Source organism: Rhododendron vialii, chromosome 13a (assembly GCF_030253575.1).
Source record: "Rhododendron vialii isolate Sample 1 chromosome 13a, ASM3025357v1".
Classification (NCBI taxonomy): Eukaryota; Viridiplantae; Streptophyta; class Magnoliopsida; order Ericales; family Ericaceae; genus Rhododendron; species Rhododendron vialii.
In genome coordinates, this window is record NC_080569.1 from 16,983,649 (window position 1) to 17,010,726 (window position 27,078).

General features: G+C 43.0%; 2 protein-coding genes across 3 annotated transcripts; one reads left to right on the forward strand and one right to left on the reverse strand.

Moving 5' to 3' along the window:
* Positions 1-4,941: 4,941 nt before the first annotated feature.
* On the reverse strand, positions 4,942-5,809 carry LOC131313922 (uncharacterized). The gene is made up of 2 exons (XM_058342415.1): positions 5,450-5,809; positions 4,942-5,376 (listed from the first exon to the last, which is right to left on the reverse strand). Exons 1-2 carry the CDS (start codon positions 5,585-5,587, stop codon positions 4,942-4,944), a joined length of 573 nt encoding a protein of 190 aa, XP_058198398.1. The 5' UTR covers positions 5,588-5,809.
* A 174-nt stretch (positions 5,810-5,983) lies between these two features.
* LOC131313032 (chaperonin 60 subunit alpha 2, chloroplastic-like) lies at positions 5,984-26,197 on the forward strand. 2 transcript variants are annotated; one of them, XR_009196057.1, is made up of 10 exons: positions 5,985-6,162; positions 6,265-6,439; positions 8,557-8,678; positions 8,790-8,997; positions 9,452-9,597; positions 21,752-22,058; positions 23,304-23,554; positions 24,288-24,488; positions 24,665-24,790; positions 25,797-25,928. XR_009196057.1 is itself a non-coding variant. In XM_058341091.1 (9 exons), exons 1-9 carry the CDS (start codon positions 6,013-6,015, stop codon positions 26,085-26,087), a joined length of 1,851 nt encoding a protein of 616 aa, XP_058197074.1. In that variant the 5' UTR covers positions 5,984-6,012; the 3' UTR covers positions 26,088-26,197. The 2 variants fall into 2 exon arrangements, 1 of the variants encoding a protein (XP_058197074.1); XM_058341091.1 differs by lacking the exon at positions 24,665-24,790 and having other exon boundaries at positions 5,984-6,162; positions 25,797-26,197.
* The last annotated feature ends 881 nt before the right edge of the window (positions 26,198-27,078 follow it).

The following is a 27,078-nucleotide window of genomic DNA, read 5'->3' on the forward strand; positions in this document are numbered from 1 at the left end:
TTGGTCCAGAATCATTCCAGACGCAAGGGTATCGATTACAAGGGCCAAAGGTATCGATAACAATAGATTTTCTGGGTTTTGGAGTTCAAAGGTATCGATACCTATGAAAATGGTATCGATAACTGGTTTTCTGGGCTTGGTAACGTAAAGGTATCGATAACGATTACAAAAGGTATCGATAACATAGCTGTTCGAGCAGATTTTCTGCAGATTTTCATGGGTTTCTCAACAACAATGATACCAACAACAACAACTACGATCAATGGCACAAATCAAGCAATAGAAAACAAGTCATAAACATATATTGATAGTTAGAACTCCCTACCTCAAAGATTGAAGAACGAATTCAAAGAATTTCCAAGCTCTAGCCTCAAATTTTGAAATCGAATGGAATACGCCTCCACCAAGCTCAAACCAGCGAAGGACGGGCCACAATCCGCGTAGGAGTGAAGGATTAAAGGTTGGTTTGTAAGGATTTTGGGTGATTTGGATGGAATTTGAGTGAGAGTGAGAGTGAGAGATGAGAGCCGAGAAAGAGAGGAGTCGGGAGGGTGAGAGAGTGGAGAATGGGAAAGTTATTCCCTACACCCTCACAATATACACACTACACACACATCACACTTTCACCCCTCCATTGCAACACCTTATCACATTAGCCCCAATTCTCGATATTTCAAATCATATTCCTCCTTTTATTCCTTATAAAACATTTAAATCAATTCTATGAATTTACAGGTCTTCACAGAGATGGAGTGTGTGACCTATCTACAATGGCATGGATCTTGAGAGATCCAAATGGCAAAACACGAAGATGTAAGTCTTTTTTAATATCTATTCCGAGATTTGCATATTTAATATCATACTCTTTATATTAATATCTATTCTGAGATCCAAATGGAAGAACACCTAGATGTAAGTCTTTTTTAATATCATACTCTTTATATTTTAATCGCACTCCTTTATAACTTTTCGATTATTCTATGGGTATGAAACTGTGGTCCCAGCCACGGTTCAAAGCCTATTATATGGGTATGAACTTTTCGATTATTATATGGGTATACTCTTTATATTATAATCCTACTCCTTTAGAACTTTTCGATTATTATATGGGTATACTATTTATATTATAATCCTACTCCTTTAGAACTTTTCGATTATTATAGAACTTGGAAAATGGGTTTTTAAAAGATCGAAACTAATGGTGATGTCACAACCATGGTTCAAAGCCTTAGAAATGGTTTGGTGGAAGTGTTTATACCTGATAGTAATTTGGAAGGTCTTACTGTGTTGAATACAATGCCAATGTGGATGTGGAAGATGGCCTTTTAGATATTGATGTCACTAGTTGGGAATGGGATTGTGGATCATTTTCACAGGACAACTATAATTATCTGGATTTCACAACTCACATACCTTCTAGTAGACCAAACCCACCATCCACCATTGAACCACTTTCCACCAACGAACCACCACCCACCACTAGAAGAAGAAATGCTAGAAGAAGACATGTTCATCATGATTCTGATTCAGAATTTGATCCTGATGTTTTCATAAACAGTGATTATGAATTCCGTGAAGATGATGATGCTTTGTTTGATGCCAATGTGGATAAAGACATAGAGTGGTGTGGTGTGAGGTAGAAAAAGGTAGTTGGAAGTGATATTCCCCATAATTGTTTGTCTGAAACAGAGTCTGAGGAGGGGGATTCCTCTAATGGTTTTATGAGTTTCGACTCTTCTTCTGATGAAGACAGGAAGGACAAGCCAAAGTTTAGGAAATATAGGCCTGTACTAGGGAAAGTACAACCTATAATAGAGGAAAAGATGATTTTTAAGAATAGGGCTCAATGTGTAGAAGCTATAAGGCAACATGCAATTGTCAATGGAAAAGCAATTACATTTGAAAAGAATGACACAGATAGAGTTAGAGCTCCTTGCCTTGCTCCTTGCCCATGGAATATACTAGCCTCAAGCATCACAGGTGATAGGAAAACCCTGCAAGTTAAGACGTTAAACCTTAATCATAAACAGTGTGGCTGGAATTGGACTAACAAGCTAATAAACTCAAGCTGGTTGTCAAGAACTTATTTCAAAGAGTTCAAGATCGATCCCTCATGGCCTGTTACTCAAATTGTGGAACGAGTAATGACTGATTATATTGTCAAAATATCTCCACAAATGAAATACAATGCTAGGAAAAAGGCAGTTAAAAAAATAAAGGGTTCTTATGCTAAGCAATATGAGAAGTTATGGGATTATTGTGGAGAGATGAATAGAACCAATCCTGGAACCTCAGTATACATGCATTTTAAGAAAGATATGGATGGATTTACCACTAATCAACTTCAAAGAATTTATATTTGTTGGGCTGCATTAAAGAAGGGGTTCATTGAGGGTTGTAGGCCTATAATTGGAGTAGATGGTTGTCATTTGAAAGGCCCCCATGGTGGGCAACTGTTGGCAGCAGTAGGGATAGATGTGAATAACCAAATTTATCTAGTGGCTTATGCAATGGTTGAGGTTGAAGAGGAGGCAAGTTGGAGTTGGTTCTTGCAGCATTTGAAGAATGATCTTAGGATTCCAAATGAACCGACATTCACAATCATTTCAGATAAGCAAAAGGTGATCACCAATTCAATTTCAGTTTATTTATGTAATTGACCATTCATTTTTAGTTTTACTTATGTGATTGACTAAGCATTTTCAGTTTCTATTTTTAATGGATTGTTTAACTCTCATGCAGGGGCTTATGAATGCAATCAGGGTCTTGTTGCCTTGTGTGGAACACGGACATTGTGTTAGGCATTTGCACAACAACATGAAGAGAGCTGGGTATACAGGGCAAGCTGTTAAAGATAGGCTGTGGAATCTTGCTAGAGCTACCTACATGGGGAGGTTTAGCAAACTTATGGAAGAGTTCAAGAAAAAGGATGGGGCTGCATTTAAGTGGCTTGCTAAGCATGAACCCCACCACTGGTCTAGATCACATTTTAGTATTGCTCCCAAATGTGACATGCTCTTAAATAACCTTTGTGAGTCTTTCAATGCTGCAATACTAGATGCTAGAGATAAGCCAATCCTAACCATGCTAGAGAGGATTAGGATTTACATGATAAGGCATTTAGTGAAGAGGAGGGCTTCTGTTGAGAAATGGCATGGTCAGATTGGTCCAAAGATTGTCAAGTTATTGGACAAGAACATTGCACTTTGCAACGAATACGTTGTTGTCTTAACTAGGGAAAACCACTTTGAACTTAGAGGTTTTCAGCATGGAAACCAGTTTTGTGTTGACATGAATGCAAAAACATGCACTTGTAGAAGGTGGGAGTTGACAGGTATGATTGCATCTTACTTATGTTTAAGTTAGTTTGCATTTTTTTGCTTATGTAACTAATGACGTGCTTTACTTATGTGTTTACAGGTATCCCTTGTGCACATGCACTTGCTGTCTTAAGAGAATCAAAAAAGAAGGCTGAGGGCCTTGTGCATGAGTACTACCAAAAGCAGGCATACATCAACACCTACAAGCATGTCATATACCCCATGAATGGGGTGGACATGTGGGAGAAGACAAACAAACCACCAATTCAATCCCCACATTACACTAGGAAGTTTGGGAGGCCTAAGAAATGCAGAAGGAGGGAACCAGATGAGCCACCTACTCAAAGTGATGGAACCAAGAAAATGAAGAGGTATCTTAACAAACTAAGCTGTAGAAGATGTGGGGGAAAGGGGCATAATGTGAGGACTTGCCCATCTGGTTTCACAGCACCATGGTCCAAAGAGCAGCAACGCAGTCAACCAATCTCACAACCAATGTTCACTCTGTCATCACAGCCATCACAACCCACACCCAAGGCCCCCTGTACAAGGGGAGGTATAGCCACAAAGGGAGGTGCAACTAAAAGGGGAGGTGCCCCTTAAATTTCAGTTTTACAGCTAGTATTATGGTCTTTATCTAGCTAGCCTTCTTTTGCTACTGTTATGGCTGAAAAAGCCTTCTTTGGCTGCGGCTGAAAAAAGCCTTCTTTTGCTACTGTTATGGCTGAAAAAGCCTTCTTTTGCTACGGCTAAAAAAAGCCTTCTTTTGCTATTGTTATGGCTGCTACTGTTATGGCTGCAAAAAGCCTTCTTTTGTTATGTTGGCACTATTATGTGTCTAGTACTGCTGTGGTTTATGGAACCATTATGGCTATTTGTAATCTTCTCTTTTAATTATGGTATTCATGTGCTACTGCTGCATTTTTTTAGAAGGGAGTATATGGATTTGTAGACTGTTATGGACTGCACTTATGTTTATGGAAGCATGAAACATTATTGATGCAGTAGCCAAGTCCACTTTGAGCATTTTAAGGCCTACTAGTAGGTATTTTCGTAAATAATTGACCGAGTAATTTGGATTTGGGCCCACTTGGGTTTGATTCGAAACGGCCCAACGGTCAAGGCACATGGCCTAAGACAATGTGCCATGTGTTTTTTAGCCTTCTGAGGCCGTTTGGGCCTCCTAACGGGCCTTCGAACTGTTTTTGGGCTATTTTTGTTTCGCTTATAACTTTTCGTAGGAAACTCCGTTTCAGCCTGTTTTTTTTTTCTTTTCAGAACTCTTATTTTTTCCTAGCTTATTCAGTCCATGATTGTCCTTGTTGCATTGTTCTTCAATTTCTTGTACGCGTCCCTGCATCATTTATGCTTGTGGTATGTTCTGTTTTTTTCCTGCATGAAGATGCCGCATTATTATTATTATTTTTTGGTATATTATGATTGGAATGCTTAAAGTTGGTTGGGTGCTGGTTCAACAACAGTCATTTGACTGCATTCATAAAGCTAGGAAACCAGTTTTGTAGATTGTCTTGGACTGAATAAGCTAGGAAAAAACTTCATTCATTCATTCATATAAAACACATTATAGATAGGTGCTTGGCATTTCGAGTGCATGTGCTCCTCATGGCAATGCTAGAAATTTGTCACTTGGAACATTATAATACTTAGAAAACATGGGGAAACAAATTACAGCCAATGCCAATGCCAATGCCAATACAATCAGCTTCAAGTGCCATTCTTGCCGACGGGATAATGTCAGCAAATTCACCAAATCCTCACTTCTCTTGATTGCTTGTTCGTTCTGCTTGGACAATTGTTGCACCTCTCCACTTTGCTTTCGTACAAGGTTCATCAATGACTCAATTTCCTTTTCATTTTCTGAGATAGAGGTCTTCAAATCTGCATTTTCCCTTTCTATTTTCTGCATTTTATCCTTCAGTGCTGCATTTTCTGCCTCTACCTTCCTCAACATCTTGATTACATGGTTGCCAAAATCCATTCCTCTTGTGCAAGTTGGAGGATCAATCCAGTCAAAAAACTTGCACTTACAGTTTGTCTGTATTAAATTCGAAAATTAGTTTCATTCCAAGAATTAGCATACATGTAGCAAAGGAATTTCATTTCATTACCTTGTAGTTTATGCAACCTACAAACCTCCGTCCTGGGTTCTCTTCAGTGAAGGAGGTCCTCAATGGAGACCTTTGTCCACAAAAGCAAATCTGTTCATTAGGACTAAGATTGGGATTGGAGTTGCTAGAGCTGCTCATTGTGGGAGGAGGAGAGACAGAGAGAAACAGGGAAGGAGAGAGAGAGACGAAGAAAGTGAGTGAGAGGGAGGGTGAAATGGATTGGAATGGGGACTGAGATACAGACAAAGAAGAAGGATATATAATAGATTGGTAGGGTTTGAGCTTGAATGTCCATATTACCCTTCTTTTGGCGCCAAATCACCAAAAAGGTTTGGTCTGGAGGTTTTCCGTCCAAGAATACCGTCTTGGTTTGACTGAAGTGAGGGATTGGATGAAGAGAATAATGTTTTCATAGTTGGAGGGGCAAGTAACTTCAATTGGTAGTTCGGGGGAAAATAACTAAAATTGGAATAGTTTAGGGGGAAGTAGATATTTAACCCCATAGAAAACAACCACATGGGTCCAGAGAGTTTCTTGACTCGACCGATTTAGGCTTAAAACCCATGATAAACCCATCTGTTAGATCTTGCTATCTCTATCATCGTCCAGTCCCCCGTAATCTTGTTCAGGAAAAATTTCTCTTTTTCAGAATACTGAAAATGCCGATTTCTTTCTCTTCTCCGTTGTTCTTTCCCCAATTAGCTTCTTCAACTGTAAGTCATCTCAACACCCCCCCCCCCCTCTCTCTCCCCACACACACTGACTCACAGAGTAAGGTGTGTTATTCAAGTCTTGACCTACACGTTTATTGTCAGAACCAAAGGGGAAGTGAAAGGGTTTCTGGGATATGGAGAAACTCACAGATTGTGAAGAAGTTCGTTGTGGGAGCTGGGCCTAAGAGGATTTCCTTCGACAACGAATGTAGAGCGACCTTAGTAGCTGGGATTAACAAGCTTGCTGATGCTGTTTCTGTTACCCTAGGTCCAAAAGGTCTCTCTCTCTCTCTCTCTCTCTCTCTCTCTCTCTCGTTTGATGTTCAACTTATTGCACTCTCCGTAGATGCAGGACTGGATTTGATGCCGACCTTTTTTTTCAATACCCCATATGGTTGAATTTACTCTTCCCAGTGCTGAGTTGCCCTTGTTTTCTGATTGGATCTTTATGCATTTGGGTCCTCTTTGTTTTTCTTAGGGGAACTTTTTTGGGAACTTAGAACAAGTCCACCTGTTGGTACAAAAGAACTTTGCCGAAGTCATTGTTTGGCACCAAAGAATAGCATTGTTGATGTACCGGTTTAGTGCCATTTTTGCACACTCTCCAATGACCTTTGGGATTGAACTCCTCTCATTTTGACACCAAAGATGGCTATTGCCATTTCTTGGCATCATCAAATGGCTTGGGCACCCTAAAGGCAATGGGTGGACTTGAATTTTGCCAAAAAACTTGCCAAATTATGGCTTGGACACCCTAAATGGCAACGGGTGAACTTGCTCTTATGGAATGCTTCTTTGGTTTGCTTTTATAGTACTAACACTTGAACCCCAAGGGCATCGGCGGCTGTACATGTTGCTAACAATGGTCAAATGAATACCCAAATTTTTAAATTTTTTTTTGCTTAGGATACATGTATTTCTTTGAACACCCAACCCAAAGAGTAATGAGCACCCAATCTTTAAATAAATGAACACTCACCCAAAAAAGTAGCCCACAAATCAAACCACTTTGAAATTGAACAACCAAAACATGATTGAAATGCTTGTATCTAGTGATTGGCCACAACGCAAAGCCCCACAAATAACGATTTCCCATCATTATCGCGTTGAGCTACTCTATGTAGTCTTGGATATGCAACTTCGCACGCTAAACAATCGTTTCACAGAGGTTGGCCTAGTGGTCAAGGCCTGAAACTTAGAGGTTTGCTCTCTCCTAAGGTCTCACGTTTGAAACCTCGTAGGTGCTATCAACTCCTTTTGGGGCCAATCCATACAGAGCTTTGTTCTTGCTTTAATAGGGACCCCCGCAAGTGGGCGGTGGGATTGGTCCGCAAATTGGTCGAGGTGCGTGTAAGTTGGCCTGAACACCTGAGTTATCACAAAAGAAACAATATGTGACTTGGATTACTTAATGAATGGAAAAAAGAAGAAGAAGAAGCGATTCCACCATTTTTGAGAACTCCATTGTTATTTATCTAGAACTAAGTAACATTGTTTATACATAGATGTATAATGCAAGCAGTGATTCAACTATTGTTTCCTGCTCAAATCTTATTTGAAAGGAGCATCATATTTGAAATTTAGTAAGACAAAAAGTTTTCCTTTTTCCCTTCCATTCCTGAATGGTATTCTGTTTATTTTTCTATTATGGTAGGTACCGGATTTCCTATGTGTTTAATGCCACTAACCATACTTGTTTGGTCATAGAAATTAGAAAGAAAAAAAATCTAGTAGAATGAAATGATTCTCACCTGTCTTTCTTTGGACTCTCCATTCATACCTAAACACGGTCATAGTTCCGATTTTTTTGTAATGTTTACAATATCGGCTTCACCCTTTAATGCAAAAGCACATAAGATTTCGTTTATGTGAGAGGGAAAATGTCGATTGGCCTAATACTGATTCCTGCTTCTTTATAGGATTCTATCTTATTGATTTTGGAGTGGTAGTTTCAGAAATATGTTATCATAGTTAATCAGTGTGAGTTAGGCCGGGTTCTTTTAAACTTACTATAAGTTTTGGAACTTATTTTGGTATTTTTTACTTTTCGTAACTTTTTGTTTAGCTTTTCGACGTAATTTTAGGGGTTAATCGTTCGTCGTGACAAGACGAATCGGAAAAGTATAAAAATATGGACGATCTTGAAGAAATTCAAATAAGATGACATTTAAGCTCCAAAAGACAGCTATTTGATACTTTTTTCATCTTTAGTGAACTTTTTTTTTTGTTTTTGGTCATAATTTTGTACTTTTTAGACTCCTCTTGTCGAGATAAATGATTAATCCAAAAAAAAATCACGCAAATCTAATAAAAATTCAGAAAAGATGAACAAAACACACAAAATGAAGAAATAAGTTAAGTTTAGAAGAACTCAGCCTTAGCTTAATTGTACAGGACGCAATGTTGTGCTTTCGGAGGGTGGGAAGTTAAGAGTTATCAATGATGGCGTTACAATTGCCAAAGCCATAGAGCTCTCAGATACAATTGAAAATGCAGGAGCTGTGCTAATTAAAGAGGTCATCTATGCTGTCTTCAATTCTTGTTTTTTAATTTTTTTTCTAGAATTTACCGCTCAAAAGCTCACAGAATATAAGTATGATGTATTTTTTTATGTGCCTTGATTGCAGGTTGCTTCTAAGACAAATGATTTAGCTGGTGATGGTACTACCACTGCAATCATACTGGCTCGAGAAATAATAAAATCTGGTTTACTAGCTATTGCTTCTGGTGCTAACCCTTTTTCTTTGAAGAAAGGAATGGACAAGACTGTAAAAGAACTGGTCAAAGTTCTAAGGAAGAAAAGTTGTCCTGTAAAAGGGAGGGATGATATAAGAGGTTGTTTTTCTCTATTTTCTGGGGTATAATTATTGTAGAGAACCCCATATTGGTCGGGTGTGGATGAGGTTATTACTTTATATAATTTTGGATCACCTAATAGTTTAAGGCTTAAACTTTTGGGTTGTATACAAAGTTTGTTCACGTTATTAGAGGCAGATAAATCATCCTTTTAACCGAGAAAGTATTAGCATTTAGCCCACACTCCACGATGACATACCCTAGTAAAGAGGCTGCACATTGGTAGACCTATAAAAAGGCTACACATGACATACTACAAAAAAAGGAGGTTGCACATCAGGGGTGTGTTCGGGTTGGTTATTGGATGGGCTTTGACTTACTATAATTTTGTACTGCTACATCTAATAACTTGGACTTTCAGGTTAGATACAAATTTTCTTCAAATTATTCTCTAGGGGAGAATATTGAAAGTTTTTTTTTGCTTTTTTTGCAGCCATAGCTTCAATTTCTTCTGGAAATGATGATTTCATTGGGAACTTAATTGCTGAAATCATAAGTAGGATTGGCCCTGATGGAGTAATCGATGTTGAATCTTCCTCATCATCTGATACCTCTGTGATTGTTGAAGAAGGAATGAAGGTAAAATTCATATAATCATTGGTGAGGGTGCTCCTTAATTTTGTTGAATATTATGAACTAGTTTGTTGATAGTAATTGTGACCCAGACAAATATCAGTTTGACGTAGACATACCCATTACGATCAAAACATGATATGATATCTTGGTACATAAAATGCTGGGTAATGAATCACTTCAGATATTGACTATGTGAGCTTTTCTATTATTTATGAACAATAAAAATAAAATGCTCACATTGGGTCAGCATGTAGCATTTATGGAGGTCTATATGATTGAAGTCATAGCAGGGATTGTTTCATCGGCCACATTTCTATTTAATGTTAATTGCGATATGTGTGGCCCGTGGTCCTTGATTTGAGTTCCTCCTCCGTTGGTTCGTGGGTTTCCTAGCCTCCTCGCCTTAACCTGCACAATGAACGCACGACTAAGACCTGGCCGGGGTTACCCGGCAAGGCCCTCCGGCTAGAGGATGAGAATGTGCAGAGAGCAAAGCAAGAGACTAGGGTTCAGGGTGTATGTATGTGTGTCCTTTTTAGGGTTGTGATCCTTTGGTATTTATAGAGTCCGCTTGACTTGCTCTCCAAGTACGGGCATGTGCCTTGCACGGGTCGGCTAATGTCATTGTGACGTCACCGATAAGATCTGGTAACTGTTTTGACCCGAGCTAGCACCTCCATGTGCGTTCATCATTATCCTTTGGCGTAACCGCTTCAGCACGTGGGGAGCACGCGGCGTCACGATTGGCCGAGCCTCGCCCTCAAGCCGAGCTTGAAAGCAAGTGAATTGCAAGAAGAGTGGTTCGATGAGCAGCCCGTCTTCAAGGTGGCTAAGACTGAAGGTTCCCTCCAAGAGCTGATAGTCAGGTGAGCACATCATCGCCCACTGTTAAGTCTCGGTCGCAACTGAACTCATGATTGAGTACGGCCACCCCTTTTTGCTTCCAACCTTAGTTTGTTCTTCCCGAACGTGGATTCGAGTCGTCAGGTTCGGCCTACTACAATAGCCCCTTAATATTTGCCAGTGCTGGTTGCATGGTAGAGGTTGACAATGAATCTGGCCGAACTTAAATGGACGCCGTACTTGCGTGTTTATGGATGTAAATGCTGCTTGGCCGAGCTTCAATGTTCTCGGCTTCCTTGAACAAAGAGCAATCGCCAGAGGTAAGCCCCAATGAGAGAGCGCCAGGTGTCACCTCTTGTTTGGACACGACAGATGGAGGGACGTTTGGGATGTGAAGGGGTTCTGCAAAGCTGTCCTCTCAGTGCCACGTGTCAGGCGTTGGTTGGTCACTGGTTTGGCGGTGTAATAATGGGCGGAAGATTCGAAAATCCAACCTTTCCCTTGTATAAAGGACGGTGAGAGGAGAGAGAGAGGTTACAGACTCTCTTTCTAGACTTCCATTGCCAGAGCTTCTCCCTCTGTCTTTTCATTTTCCAACTTCGATTCTTCGTCAATCCACCGTCAGATTTCCCAGAAAACTCCAGGTATGGGTTCAATTTTTGCTTCTCTTTACATTTCTGTAGGTTTTGGTTCCATTTTGCATCATTTTTCTGGATTTTTTTGGGGCTTTTTGTTCTATGTGAATAGTACGATGGCGGAGATGAACATCGTTGTTCATCTTTGTCTTCAAGCTGTTCTTCCGAGCCCCAGCTTTGGTGCTGGTTGGTTCTGGTTAACACCTGATAACGCCGAGCCTAGAGACTTGCACTCGAAAAATTCCCGAGCTTGCGTCTGTAGAGTAGTCAAGGGTGGGCCTGTAGGGTGGCCAAACGTAATGAGACATTTATCTTTTGGCCGAGGGTAAGGTTTCTCATTCTATCTTCTTGTTTTGTTAGGTCGGCTCACCCGGTGATAGTCATCTCTTCCGACTCTGAAAGCTCGGGAGACGATTCTTGGAATTCGATTATCTGAGAGTGGTTGGATAGGAGTAGGAGCCGACACCAGAACTCGTCCATAGCTTCAAACATGTCAGGTGATTCCAGGGACTCAAACGCCGAGCGTGATTATGAATATGGTGGTGATGAGTTCCTCACCGAGCCCGAGATCACGTTCTCTCAATCCACGAACTCCAAGGCTGAGCCCCAGAGGGGCCTGGAGGCCGACTCGAGGTTCAACTCCCAAGCTGAAGCCTCAACCTCTGCACAATCTAGGCATAGTGAAGCCCCGTCTGAAGATAGAGAGGTAGTCGATCTCTATGAGAGGGGTCAGGTTTGCCCCCATGCCCACTTCTTTAGTGGGGAGGCTGGCGAGTACGAGAAATTTTGCCAAGATTATAATATCCCCGCCGACGTTATTAGCCAAGTGGCTAGCAACCGGATCAGGGACAAGAGAGAGCACCATCCCGAACACATCACGGTCCCCCTAATGGCCATATGTGAGGCGGGGTTGCGATTCCCCCTCCACCCATTCCTGAGAGAACTCTTGGCTTTGTTTAGCCTTGTCCCCCACTTCTTTGCCATCAACAGCTATAGGATCGTCATGTTTGTGATCGCATTGAAGGAGTTCCACGATCTGGAGTTCACCGTGGCCGACCTCTTCCACACGTACATCATGTCCAAGCAGGTCAGACCGAGCGTAGGTACTTATCGACGCGTAGGGACAAGGAGCCGTTAATAGACGGGTTGCCCGACACCGTCAAGTGGGCGAATTTTTATGTGGAAGTAAACGGTAATTACGAGTTCGGCGACCAAACAATGCGTCTGTATAGAGTGCCAAAGATAAAGGATTTCATAGGTTTAAAATTTTTCCTTTATTTCGCCGAATCCAATTTTTTCCTTTGTTTGCATTGTCTGTGTTGATCCACCATTTTTGCAGATCACCGATCCATAACAAAGACTCAACAGTCTTTGGCCGTGGAGAAGCATGTGGAAATATTAAGGGCCCAAGTTTGCCGAGACGCATCGACGCTGCTCAATTATACCCTGTCCTACAAAGGTAAACTCAAACGGAAGGAGAAGGAAGCAGGGGAGCCGAGCAAGAAGGCTGGGTCTTCGCGGAAGGATGGAAATAAGAAGAGCAGAGGCGAGAGGTAAAGAGCCGAGGGTGAAGTTCCCGACCTTTAAGAAACCAGTTTCATTTTGGTTTGGCCAGAAGCAAACCACTGTACTCCCTGGTATCGACGTTCCACTTCAGACGGTTGTCCCCGAATCTACCGAAGAGATGTCGAGGAAGAACGTGATCCGTGTTAACTTGAGGGATAATACTTCGGCTCGGGCTGCCGAATCAAATACAGACGTGCCCCAGGGTAAAAGACAGAAGGTAACCCATGATTTCTTTCCAATTAAGCACCCGACCCCTCGACCAACTGAAAAAGAATGGACCGAGGCTTCAGCTGCAGGCGGCTCAAAGGTGGTTCAAAAACCTCTTGGTTCGGCTGGGAAGGTCATTGCTTAAGAGTTCACTCCCTCTTTTGCTTCGGCAGAGGGGAGGTTGGTGACTGTTGAGGACAGTGTTAAGGCCGAACTTGGTTTGGCTATAACCATGCTCCAGGGGCTTGCTTTGCCGAAAGATATGGAGAAAGTCCCACAAGAGCTCCAGCCGAGCTTGATCCACGCGGGAGCCCACCTTGTGCAGGTTTCTCCGAACCTAGATTTTTCGCTTTTTCCTCGCTTATTTTTCTGAGTTTTGGCTATCTTTGTTGTGCAGGCTGGCCAGGCTCTTCTTCAAGCCTCAAATAAGGCTGTGCTTGTAGCTGCCGAGAAGTCACGTTACTGAAAGGACCTGAAAGCTGAACGTGACAAGAACAACGCACTGAAGCGGCAGCTGAAAGCGGCCGAGGCCAAAGTGAGGGAACTGGAGGACGAGAGAGATGTTTTGGGTAGGGCGAAGGTTGCCGAATGTGAGTTGGGGAGGATGAAAAGGGGAGAGAAGAGGAAGATGAAGGAGGTGGATGCCAAGGCCTTTCAGGCGGGGTTCGATCGCGCCGGAGCTGAATATCAGAGAGAGGCTAGAAAGATGGTGAAGGAGGAGGTTGTGAAGAGGGTGCCTATCGCATATAGGACAGGGTATAAGGACGCTGTGGCGGCCACAGCTGGAGTGCTTCAACTTGAAGCAGACATGAATCTGACCAAGCAGATCCTAGCACCTGTTGTTCCCAAGCTCAACTTGCTGTATATAGATGAAGACTGCGCGCCACTCCCTCTTGAGGAATATCCCGAGAGTGATGAAAAGATTGAGGAGATTTCAGATGTTAAAGCCGAGGCTGGATCTGGAGCAAAGAAGGTGGCTGAAGATGTTGGGAACGAGGGTGTGAATGTTGATCCAAATGCCGAGGCTAATGCCGAAGTTGGGGACGTTGTCCAAGACTGAGAGAAGTACCCGCAGGTGCCGACTTCGGAGTGGTCGGTTACTGTAGTTGTCAACCCTTTCATTTCCTTAAAACTTGTTTTCATTTTAAGTACTTTGAAATTTCTTTGGATGGGCTGGACGGCTCCGAGTATCGGAGTTTGTCGTTCCAGATGTAATAATTTTTTGGGGGGTCGGCAACAAACGATTTACCACGCCGTACCTCTCAGCTTAGGAATTTCTTCGGCACTCTTTATTTTTTGAATGAATGCCTTGACTGCATCTTTGTTTGCAATGCTCTTGCTTTTCTTTTGCCTTAGAAAGTTTAGTTGTGCTTGCTTGATTTGAGTAATGATTGTCCGTAGCCCCCACTTTGGTTTTGGTTCGGCTAGGTAGCCGAGCCTTGACCAAAGTAGAATAATTGGATGAAGTTGGTGGGGGTTCTGTGTCTGGCTCTATTTTGGCCAAAATGTCGTCTCCTGCCCAAGGTACTTGAGTTTGATAGGTGCTCCCCTACTTAGGATTTGGGCTCGGCCAAAGTGCCAGCCCTTAGGCAAAGTACGAAGGACTTGTATGTTTGGAGTTTGTGGGTGGTTTGCTCACCGAATCGTGAGTGTAACCGAGCTTTGGCCGACCTTATTGTCTTGCCAAGCTGGACCGTAGCCTAAGTTCCAGCCGTAATGTGTGCCTTTGGCTCGGTGGACCATATGTCCAGTTTTTGCTTCTTTGGGCGTCGATAGTGGCCGAAGCAATGGCGAGAACGCTGTTTGTGGGTGTGACTGAAGTCATCATTTGCATTTGGCGGCAAGTGCCGACGGTGGTTTAGAGTAAAAGTTGTAGTCTAAGGAAATGAAAGTTAAAAAATGCAAAGAACATTGATAGCCGAACAAGAATGTTTGCTTATATTTTGAAGAGCGAGTACAAGTGTGGAATAAGGATAGGGGCCGAAGCCAACATGATAAAAACTTAAACGCAGATATCGGCCAAAGCCAATTTGAGATAAAGTAAAACAAAGCCTGAGGCCAAGAACAAAACATATGTGAAGCTAGGCAGTGGCCAAACATGCTGCACACTGTTGTTGATCACATGTAAGCCTTTTTGAGATTCTGAGCATTCCATGGGTTGGTGAGGACTTTCCCATTCATGTCCTCTAGAATGTAGGCACCTTCACCAGCAATCCAGACCACACGAAATGGCCTCTCCCAGTTGGGCTTGAATTTCGTTTTCTTGCTGGCCTGTACAACTTTTTGCCAAACCAAATCATTTGGCTTGAAGGTTTTGGTTAGCAAGCTACGGTTGTAGCCTTTGGCCACTTGTTGTTGGTACTCGACGAGCTTTAGCCGAGCATCATCGCACTTCTCCTCTGCCAAGACCAATTCTTGTTCCACAGCTTCTTCATTGGTTTTTGGGTTGAAATGCTCCGTTTTCAAGGTGGGAAATCTAGATTCCAAATGTATTACAACCTCTATTCTGAACGCCATGCAAAAAGGTGTCTGGCCTGTTGATCGGCAGGGTGTAGAACGGTAAGCCCATAGAACTCGTGGCAGCTCCTCTGCCCATTTGCCTCTTTTGGAGTTAAGTTGACGTTTAATTCCAGCACAGACAGTCTTGTTCGTTGCTTCAGCTTGTCCATTTCCTTGAGGGTATGCAGGGGTGGAGTTGAAGAAGCGTATCCCAAATTCGGCACAAAGGCTGGTGAGGTCCTTGCCGACGAATTGGGTCCCGTTGTCTGAGACAATGGCACAAGGAACGCCAAACCTTTTAATGATGTTATGCTAAACGAATCTCCGAACGTTAGCCTCTGTGATTGTTACCAGAGGTTCGGCCTCTACCCATTTTGAGAAGTAATCCATTGCTGTGATGAGGTACTTAAAGCCTCCTGGTGTAGTTGGTAGCTTACCCACAATGTCGAGCCCCCATTGAGCGAAAGCCAATGGCTCGTGATTGGGGAAAGATTCTGGGCGGGTTGCTTCGGGATGGGGGAGAATAGCTGGCATGGTCGGCACTTGCGCATGACTTCTTTATAGTCTTTCTTCATGTTCTTCCAAAAATATCCCTGGCTCATTGCTCGTTGGCATAAGGATCGACCACCTGAGTGGCAGCCGTAGCTACTAGAGTGGAGCTCGGCTAGGATATCAGGAACCTGAGTGGGGTGAATTACGAGAAGGTACGGTCCTGAGATGGACTTCCTGTAAAGTTGGCAGCTTTCGGAAAGCAAGTAGTAAGCGGCCTTGTTTTTGATACGGTAAGCTTCCTTCTTGTCAGGTGGTAGAGTGTCATTGCGGAGGAAAGCAACAATCTTGTCCATCCAACTTGGGCCGAGCTCAACGTTGAGTACTTCTGCTGTTGCTTCAAAGGACGGGTGGTCAATGTTTCCGAAGTTGACGGTCCTGAATTCTGAAGCCTTTGATGTCGAAGCTAGGCTGGCGAGTGCATCTGCGTGGGCATTGTGCTCGCGGTTGATCTGCTCAATCTTGAAATTCTTGAACTGTTGGATGAGTTCAGTTGCTGCTGTTTGGTATTTCAGCATTCTGGGATCCCGAGCTTCATAGTCCCCTAGAATCTAATTGATGATGAGTTGGGAGTCGCAGAAGACAGCCAAATCTTCTACCTTCAGTGCGGTCGCTGAGCGCATGCCAGCCAAAAGGGCCTCATATTCGGCTTCATTGTTGGTAGCGGGGAAGTCGATGCTGATAGCACTTTCATGTAGTGTCCCGCAAGGGGAAACCAGGACGACCCCTGCCCCTGCCCCATTGCTGTTAGAGGCTCCATCGACGTGTAGACGCCAGATGTCTCCTTGGAAAAGGTGCCAAGGCTTCGGTGAAACTCAGTGCTCGGCGACAGGTTGGGGTGGGATGGGAGTGTTGAGAATGTTCGTGTCTTCTGGAGTAAGCTCGGCGATGAAGTTTGCGAGGATCTGCCCTTTAATTGCCGTCTATGGCTCAAAACGAATGTTGAAATTTGCTAGTTCAACTGCCCATTTGGAGACCATATTGGAGAGGTCCGCTTTCCGAAAAAGGCTCTTGAGAGGGTGCTCCGTTAAGACGATGATTGTGTGAGACAGAAAGTATGGCAGGAGTTTCCTTGCAGCAGAGACTAGTGCAAGTGCCAACTTTTCGAGAGGTAGGTATCGTGTTTGTGTGGGTAGGAGCGTCTTGCTGGTGAAGTAAATCGGCATGTCGTCGGTGCCTTCTCGCCGAACAAGAGCTGAACTGACGGCATGGGCCAAGACTGCAAGGTATAAGTAGAGAGTTTCGAATTCCTTTGGTTTCACCATTAGGGGAGCCGAAAGGTAGCCTTTGAGTTCGGCTAACGCTATGTCGCAGTCCAGAGTCCATTCGAAACTGCGTCGGCTTTTGCTCTTCACTGTGTGGAAGAAGGCATGGCATTTGTTCTGAGGATTTGCTGATGAAGCGGTTCAGAGCCGCTGCCATTCATGTAAGCCTTTGTACTTCTTTGATTGTTCTCGGTGGCCGCAAATCTGCAACGGCCTTGATGTGGTTGGGGTTGGCTTCGATACCGCGCCTGGTGACCAGATGTCCAAGAAATTTTCCTACACTCACACCAAACGCGCATTTCTTGGCGTTTAAGCGGAGCTTATGGTGTTTGAGGATTGAGAAAACATCGACAAGCTCTTGAAGATGGTTGAACTCCTTCCGACTTTTGACTACGAGGTCGTCGATGTAAGCTTCCACTGTGTGGCCAATCTGGGCATGGAGCATTTTGAAGATGGCTCGAGTGAATGTGGCACCTGAGTTCTTAAGCCCAAATGGCATAACTCTATAGCAGAAGATGCCATATGGAGTAATGAAAGCCGTCTTCTCCATGTCTTTGGGATCCATTGCTATCTGGTGGTAGCCGCGGTAGGCATCGATAAAGCTTAACCGAGTGTGGCCAGCTGTTGCGTCCACCAGTTGATTGATCTTGGGAAGTGGAAACCAATCTTTTGGGCAGGCGTCGTTGAGATTGGTGTAGTCAACGCAAACTCGCCATTTGCCATTCTTCTTCTTGACGACAACTCTGTTTGACAACCACGTTGGGTATTGTACTTTTTGTATGGCTTTGGCCTCCAGCAGGCGGTTGACTTCATCTACGACGGCTTCGGCGTGTTCGGGCGCCGAGCGTCGGGCCTTCTGGATGATTGGTTTGGAATCCTTCTTGATGTTGAGGGAATGACAAATGAAATTGGGATCAACCCCTGGCATTTCATTGGGGGTCCATGAAAAAAACATCCATATTATCTTTGAGGAATTGGAGCATTTCTTCACACTCGGCGTCGCTGAGGGAAGAGCCGAGTAAAAAGAAACGAGAGCCATCCTCATTGATCGGCATTGAGATAAGGTCTTCGACTGCTTTATCTTCGGCCTTCTCGCCAATGTCCTCAATGACGGCCATGTCCGGAACCTCGACCCGTTGTACTAGCTTTGCCTTGGAGGAATTGTGGATAGCTGAGACGTAGCACTTTTTGGAGGCGACTTGGTCACCACGTAAATCAAGAGCCTTCCGTTCGCACCAATATAAAGGACGACCTGGTGGTAAGTGGAAGCGATGGTTCACATACCATGAAGCTAGGTTCGGCCAAGAATAGCGTTGTATGGGCTCGGCGCGTTGACGACAATGAATTTGACACTCAATGTTTTCGAGCCGATGACAAGAAGAAAAATTTGGCCGAGTGGCCAGACGGGTGCCCTATTGAAGCCGACGAGTGGAACTTCGGCTGGTTGAAACGTGGACACTGGTAGGTCGAGCTTCTTGAAAAGGTCATAGTACATGACCTCCACCGAGCTTCCTTGATCAATGAGAACGCGCTTGATGTCGTGGACGCCAATTTGGACGGTGACAACTAGGGCGTCGGAGTGAGGTGTTTGGACCAGCTCGAGATCACGCTCGGCGAAGGTTATCGTCCATTTGGGTGCTTCTTGTGGATGTGGCTGTTTTGATCCGGAACCAACTAAGAGTATCTGTTTGGAGATGGAGGCACGATCGAGGTTAGCTCGAAGGTTGGTTTCGGATTCCTTCGTTATTGGGCCGTGGATAACGTGAATCATTGGCCGCAGCTCGTTGGGGTTTGGATTTCCAGCAGGTTGTTGGGTGGGTGTTTTGGCTCGATCGATGTATTGATCGAGATGTCCTGCTGTGGCGAGGCGCTCCAGTAGTGCCTTGTATGGTGCGCAAGTTGTTGTGTAGTGGCCAAGTTCGTTGTGGTAGGAGCACTTCTTCCTTGGGTTCTGATCTGGCAGGCCGGTGTCTGTGCCGAGTTTAGCCGTTGGCCATTCAAACCAAGGTGGTCTCATGATTTCTTTGAGGAAGGACCAGATGGGTTCTTTGAAATAAGTTGTTTCGGCCACATAATCGTGGACCTTTGGCGGATGCTTCTTCCCTTCTTTGATATTGTTAACGTGTTTCTTTGATTGAGATTGTTGGGGAAGAACCGACGTTGGCATTTGCTGCGTTATCGTCGACAGTTGAGTAATTGGTTGAGGGATTCCTTGAGCTGCTTTGCGTAAAGCTCTTTAAGAGCACAGAATCGCTCCACTATCCGCATCAGTTCCCCCATTCCGTGTGGAGGACAGATTGCTAGCTCGTCCAGGATTTTGCTGCCAGATTCCAAGCCATTCTTGAAAGAATGTGCGACCCAGTATTCATCGATTCCAAGTATTTTGTTGAAAAGTTGCCAGTAGCGTTCGGCGTACTTTCTGAGTGTTTCACTTGGGAGCTTCCTCATCTGGGATAAGGTTTCGGGCTCCTTTGTTGTCTTGTTGCTTGTTATGAAACGAGTGTTGAAGGCACGTTCAAGGTCGGCTAGGGTTCGAATAGATTCAGCGGGCAATTTGTTCAACCACTGGAGTCCAAGAGAGCCGAGGCTGGACGGGAATGCCTTACATTTCACTTCATCTTTCAGGGTGCATAGTTCAATAGTCTGTCGGAAATGAATGAGGTCGGTGTAAGCTTTGCAGGTTGCTGAATCGAATTTGGTGAATTTTGGCTGGTGGAAGGTGGATTTGGGCGGCGTGTTGATGATATGTGATGTGAAAGGCGAGACGCCGAGGTCCTTCAACTACCTTTCAATGCCTGGGCGTGGCGGCTTGCCGTGCCCATCTGTCTTCGTCCGTTTGGGATCTCTGTCCGAGAGTTGTTCATGCTTTCGCTGCCGAAGCTTGTCCCTCAGGTCTGTTGTGCGGTGAGGGCCATCAATGGATTTCTCCCTCTCGTGACGAGTTTTGGGTTTGTCGTTTGGCCTGTCAATGCGCACACCTTTCCCATTACGCCGAACCTGATTGTCATTTTCCAAGTTCTCCTGTGGGATTTCTCCGAGACGCTTGGAGACATGGCGCCTGGTCTCTGCAGAGTCTCGGGTACGGCGGGAAACTGTTGTGCTAGAGAACTCCGCACGACCAGTTGAGTATGTACTTGTGAATGATTCTGTATCTCTGGATTTGGTCCGCTCTTGGTGGCTTCTCGAACGATGCGCTTCGGAGATCATTGGCTGGTGGTAGACGATTAACTCCTTTGGATCCCCCTTTTCTGGTGCGAAGCCAAGGCGGTCTTTCACAGAGCCGCGGTGACCCGTTTCGTTTTGATGCTCCTGTAGTGGTGGAGGGGGTGGCGGAGGTGGTGTTTGTCTTCGTCGCCTCTTTTCTCCTGCAGATCTGGAGGTAGCTGGAGCGACATCTTGTATGTGTTAGCCATCTCCGCTCTCAGAGCTGCCAGTTCGTTGTCTCTTTCGTCATCGCGTCGTTGCAGCAGGCGGATGTAGGCCGTCGTTACGTCATCCGGAGAAGGAGATAGCCCGGAGCTGGCAGGGACTGAAATGGACATATGCCTCTCTAGGGGTGGAAGGACTACGTTTCCACTGGCGTCCTTCGCCCCTGAGATGGTAACGTCCGTCAGATCTCCGCCCATGGTGGAAGAATTTGTGGTTGTTTTTGAGAAAAGGAGGCTGGTTTGAGGGGAATTCGAGCCGTTTGAATCAGAAGCATTTCACGTCGGGTTCACCAATTGTGTGGCCCGTGATCCTTGATCTGAGTTCCTCCTCCGTTGGTTCATGGGTTTCCTAGCCTCCTCGCCTTAACCTGCACAATGAGCGCACGACTAAGACCTGGCCGGGGTTGCCTGGCAAGGCTCCCTGGTGAGAGGATAAGAATGTGCAGAGAGCAAAGCAAGAGACTAGGGTTTAGGGTGTATGTATGTGTGTCCCTTTTAGGGTTGTGTTCCTTTGGTATTTATAGAGTCCGCTTGACTTGCTCTCCAAGTATGGGCATGTGCCTTGCACGGGTCAGCTAATGTCATTGTGATGTCACCGATAAGATCTGGTAACTGTTTTGACGCGAGTTGGCACCTCGATGTGCGCTCATCATTATCCTTTGGTGTAACTGCTTCAGCACGTGGGGAGCACGTGGCGTCACGATTGGCCGAGCTTGAAAGCAAGTGAATTGCAAGAAGAGTGGCTCGATGAGTAGCCCGTCTTCAAGGTGGCCGAGCCTGAAGGTTCCCTCCAAGAGCTGATAGTCAGGTGAGCACATCATCGCCCACTGTTAATTCTTGGTCGCAACCGAACTCGTGATTGAGTACAGCCACCCCTTTTTGCTTCCAACCTTAGTTCCTTCTTCCTGAACGTGGATTCGAGTCGTCAGGTTCAGCCTACTACACGATACTATTTCGATTACATTCATCACATGTTTCACAATATTATACAAATGTGCTCTATTAGTTGAATGGCTTCAGTACTTCCAATTGTAGATCTCTCTCACAAAGTGAACTAATGTGTAATGGGTTTCCTAGTTCTTATGTCATTTCCTTTCATGTGGAATCATATGTCCTTCTTCTTCTTTTTGGTGTTCTTTTAATTTTTATTATTCTTTCCCTGCAGATCGACAGGGGATATATGTCACCTGAATTTATAACAAACCAGGACAAATCGACAGTGGAGTTTGAAAATGCTAAAGTCCTAGTGACTGATCAAACAATAACAAGTGTCGAAGAGATTGTTCCTTTACTAGAAAAGACAACCCAACTGAGCGTCCCACTGCTAATAATTGCCGAAGAAATCTCACTGCGAGTAATGGAAACACTGGTTCTGAACAAAAGGAATGGCATGCTTAATGTTGCTGTTGTGAGGTGTCCGGGACTTTTAGAAGGAAAGAAAGGTTTGTTGCAAGATATTGCCCTTATGACAGGTGAGCTTATGTGCTTTCTACTTCTGAACAAGATGTTTCGGCCTTAGGTTCATCATCCAAGTTAATAGCACATGCAGTTGTGTGGAAGGTATAAATTTTAATTCAGCAAATGTATCAGTTGTAACTGCTGGAAAAAAATGATTAGAAAAAGATTTAAAAATAAGATATAAAGCAAGTAACGTGGCAATTACATGTTTCATTTAAGAAAACTCAACTCTGTTTAGGGAAGGAGAAGCTAAAAGCATTAGCACCCGAAATATTGTTGATATGACTTTTTCAACCCATTTAATCAGCTTTGCCATAGTATATATGTTCATCCACATCATCCAGATTGATAGTTGTCTGGCTCACTTTATTAAACAGCGTTCCATGTGTCCTTGACCTAGGTCAATTCCAAGAGAACGTCAAAGTTGAGCATATATGAACTTTCAAAATCGCTCGAAATTGAATATGGGGTTCTATTTCAAATGGAACCCTGGAACTTACTCTTTGTGAAGTACGCTTGAAGTTCCAGATAGCTTTTTGTTCATATACACACACACCACACACACATTTGACAATACATTTGCCAATACATTTTTCGAAACCCCACGTGGGACCTTCACACAAATGATCGGAGCTGTTGAATGTGTTTAAAACATGTTTTAAAGGGGTCCTACAAAAAATTAACTCATTTGGATATCAGTAAGGGTTTGATCAGCTCATTTAGTTAATTCCTGTCAAATTTTACTGAATAAAATTGAATGAGCCGATCAAGCCCTTACCGATATCCAAATGAGTTGATTTTTTACGGGAACCTTAAAAAAATGTTTTAAACAAATTGAACGGCTCCGATTATTCGTGTGGGGCTCCGAAAAATGTATCGGCAAATGTATTGTATATATATTCAATCGGGATCTATGAGGTCCGCCCTTAAGCTAAGTATGGGATCCCTCATAAGAAGGAGACTATATGTATATTATTTTTTGGGATCAAATCTATGGTTTGGATTTGTATGTGCCCTTTTCCACATAACACAAACTTTCTTTTCTGTACAAAATTTCATGGGGGCAATAAGTATGAACACAATGTTGGCTGTATTTCAAATTCTGACCTGACAACCCATTTTCTGTCAGAATCATATACGTAGAGTCAGAGAAGTTCCACTGGTTATGAAGAACTGGTCTTTCAATGGCCACTTAGTCTCGTTATCTCTTGGAATTCCTATCTGCTCACACATTTTTTCTGACAGTCATATTGTATCAGGTGCTGATTTTATCTGTGGAGACTTGGGCCTGACCCTTGAAGGTGTGACCTCAGATCAACTTGGTATTGCACGAAAAGTCACCATAACTAAGAAATCAACCACTATTGTCGCTGACCCTTCTACCAAAGCTGAAATTCAGGCAAGAGTTTTGGAGATAAAGAAAGATCTAGCTGAAACAGAGAGCAAATTTATGTCTAGAAAGCTTTCTGAAAGAATTGCTAAACTCTCTGCTGGGGTGGCGGTAATTAAGGTCTGCAATCCTTACAATTGGACCCTCATGATCTTTTTCTGCTCTTATGTCATTGCCGGTTATTTGTTCTCCAGTTGTAGTTGGCATTATTAAAAATGGCTTTGCAAAATTTTCAACTTTGGCTTTTTCGTTGACTTAGAACAATCAAATTTTTAGAAACAATCAAATTTTTATTAGATTTTGTTGGAATAAGAGATTTTACATTGACGTAGTCAATAGTTTCAAGTCAGTGCAGCTATCCCAAGTTTCTGCATTTTGAAATGTTGATGTATCTTTTACAGCTACGTGGTCAACAGTTTGAAGTCAATGCAGTTATCCCAGATTTCTACGTTCTTGAACATTGTCAATATCCATTTCTTGTTATCCAATGCCTTACAGCGTTGATGTATTCTTTCTTGTTTCTCAATTAAGATCAATCCATATCAGAATGAACTGTCGTAGTGGGAACTGGTGAAAAATATTTATGGCGTAAGAAATGCCTGTGATGTTTTTCAAAAGAAACGGTTAAACCTGCATAAGAAATGCCTGCATATGTTTCCAGCGGAATGGGAATAAAACTTGGTGGAAAGAAAGTGATGGGAATCAGAGTTTGAGAATGAATCTCTCTCTCTCTCTCTCTCTCTCTCTCTCTCTCTCTCTCTCTCTCTCTCTCTCTCTCTCTCTCATATCGATTCTAGTTATCCAGAAATAGAATCATCTATTCATCTCTACTTTAAAAAAAGCTTGGATTTAGGTAGGAGCACACACAGAGGTGGAACTAGATGATCGGAAGCTAAGAATTGAGGACGCAAAAAATGCCACATTTGCTGCCATGGTTGAAGGGATAGTACCTGGTGGTGGAGCAACCTACGTACACCTCGCAGAACAAGTACCAATCATAAAGAAGTCCTTGGAAGATCTGGATGAGAAGATTGGCGCTGACATTGTTGGGACGGTATGATGCTTCTTAGTTGCTCTTTCCTTTGCATGATCTATCTTTTCTTTTCTTTCACGCAAAGAGAATGAAAATAGATGCATCTATACATGCTTTTATGTAACTAAATGTATTGAAATGAAACACGTAGGACAAGAAGTCCGCCCAAAAAACCAAAAATTACAAATCCCACGTAGGACAAGAAGTCCGCCCAAAAAACCAAAAATTAAAAATGCCATTGAACTTTTCAAATTGGTCTCCAATCACTGCTAAAAAAATAAAGGCACCATTCGAAAGGAGTAGATGCCAGTACCCAAGAAGAGGTTTAGGAAACAAATATTTCCGTATATGTGTTCAATATTATCAACATTCCCTAGCATTTCTTGACTTCCTTTCAACCCAAATAATCACACCCACTAAACTTTGAAGGCTTCCATGCTTTTTTATTGGATCTGAAACCCCAAAAGTGAATGCTGAACTTATGCTCACACAAGGAGTTACACTGTTGAATTGTGGCAATTAGTATTTCTACCCCCATATGCCAAAACAGGGGAGGCTTCTCATTATGCAGAAAGGAAAAAGGTACAATGAAAGGGAAAAAAACTTTGTTCCAGTATGTAAAGATATTCTCCTTTTCTTATGGTAGATGTGTACAGCACTTGCTCTCACATTACCATCACGCATCGCCTGAACTCTGAATAGATACACCCATAGTTACTGATCATACTACTTGAACTCTTCGAAATATATAAAGTACCGGGTTCGGACGCTTCACACTCGGGAAAGGCTATGGCATCTGTGTGGAAAGATTAGTTGGACATTCACAGTGCAAGCATATTTTGTATTGTATATTAACCACGATCGATGCTTAGGACTGCCATATTATACGCGTCCTAAGGTGGTTTTTATTTTTATTTTGTGTGTGTGTGTGTGGTAAGAAGGAGATGTCCCAAGTTACATTCTAAACATCCTTAGTCATAGAAAGTAAAAGAGAACGTAAAAAATACCAATTCTGTGGTATGTTCTTGAGTCATTGAGATGGAAATTAGATGAATCCGATACTTAGACAGATACTTGCACCCGAGCCTTGTACCTGACCACATGTAACATGTAACTTAGTGGGGTGGAGTTGCTTGTAACTGAAGACTGTTTAAAGATGCATTCGTGTTAGGTGATAGAGCTAATGTTCTGAATTTTCTGTCAAATAATTCAAGGACCACCTCTATTCTGGTGTTGATAGTTTTGAATCTTGAGTTCAGTATTAATTTTTGGGAACGCCACCTTTTTATATGTATTTGACCCAAACGATTCGTTATCGATGGATTTCAGGCGCTTCTTGCACCTGCAAATTTGATTGCAAATAATGCGGGAGTTGATGGAACAGTGGTAGTGGAGAAGATTCGGACTAGTGACTGGGAAATTGGATATAACGCGATGACAGACAAATATGAAGACCTCTTTGTTGCTGGGGTTGTTGATTCTTGTAGGGTTTCAAGGTGTGCTCTTCAGAATGCAGTGTCTGTTGCTAGTGTGGTCCTAACAACTCAAGCTGTATTGGTAGAGAGAATAAGGAAGCCCGAACCATTGATTCCTCATGTTCCTGGAATAACTGATCAATGATAACTCTCTGTTTTTCTGTGATCACCTTGTTTGTATATACAAGAGGAACCTTTTTTTTGTGTGTGTGGGATTTTGCGAAAAATTAAATTATGAACATCTCATTTTATTTATGTCCTGCCATGGTATTTTTTTGTCATTTAATTTTTAAGTTAAATTCTTGGATTGGTTTTTACCTGCTAATGCTATACTTGATAAATCTTAGAGCATGATGAAGGGGAGAAAATGATCCACGACAAAACTAGATGACGAAATGGAAAAAGGAAAATGCAGGGAGGGAAATGGAAGGAGATTAAAAAGTAGAAAATAAAGTGAAGGGAAAAGGAAAATTAATTGTTGTTGGACTTTCTTTTAGGAGATGATATTAAATGTTGGAAATACTACATATTTGTTGCATCTTAACTAGTGCCCCGGGGTACTTGTAGCAGATGATCATTTGAACATATTTATTCACTGGGACTAGGTATGTGAGCTTGAGACGAGAGTATTAGGGACCTGCGTTAGGTAGATTTTAAAGTTAGTCACTATTTATTTATAGGATATTGGGTAATAATTTTAAATAATTTAGGTACTTATGAACTAAAGGACTTGAGAGAGAGTCTAATTAAGTAGAGGGGTGTGTACTGTAATAGTTACACATATATAACAAAATTGGATCAGGAGACCCCATTTCCTTTCCCTTTTTCTTCTTCTACTACGTTGCTCACTCTCTCGTCGAACACACTCTCTCTCTCTTGGGTAAATTAGCTTGAAATTGAAAAAAGACTAACTGAATATACTGTCTACAAGGGGCATACTCTAAGAGGAAAAGAAAAAAAAAATAACTGAAAAACTTGTGGCAAGCTATGAGGGAGTCTATTCTTGGTAGGCTACAACAAGTTCAAGCTTTGAGCACCTAGGTTTTGCTTGCATTTTGGGGATTTGGCTTCTTGAGATATGGGTATGCTAAATGAGTAAATATGGATGTGTATATGTATTGGTGTACACTTATTTT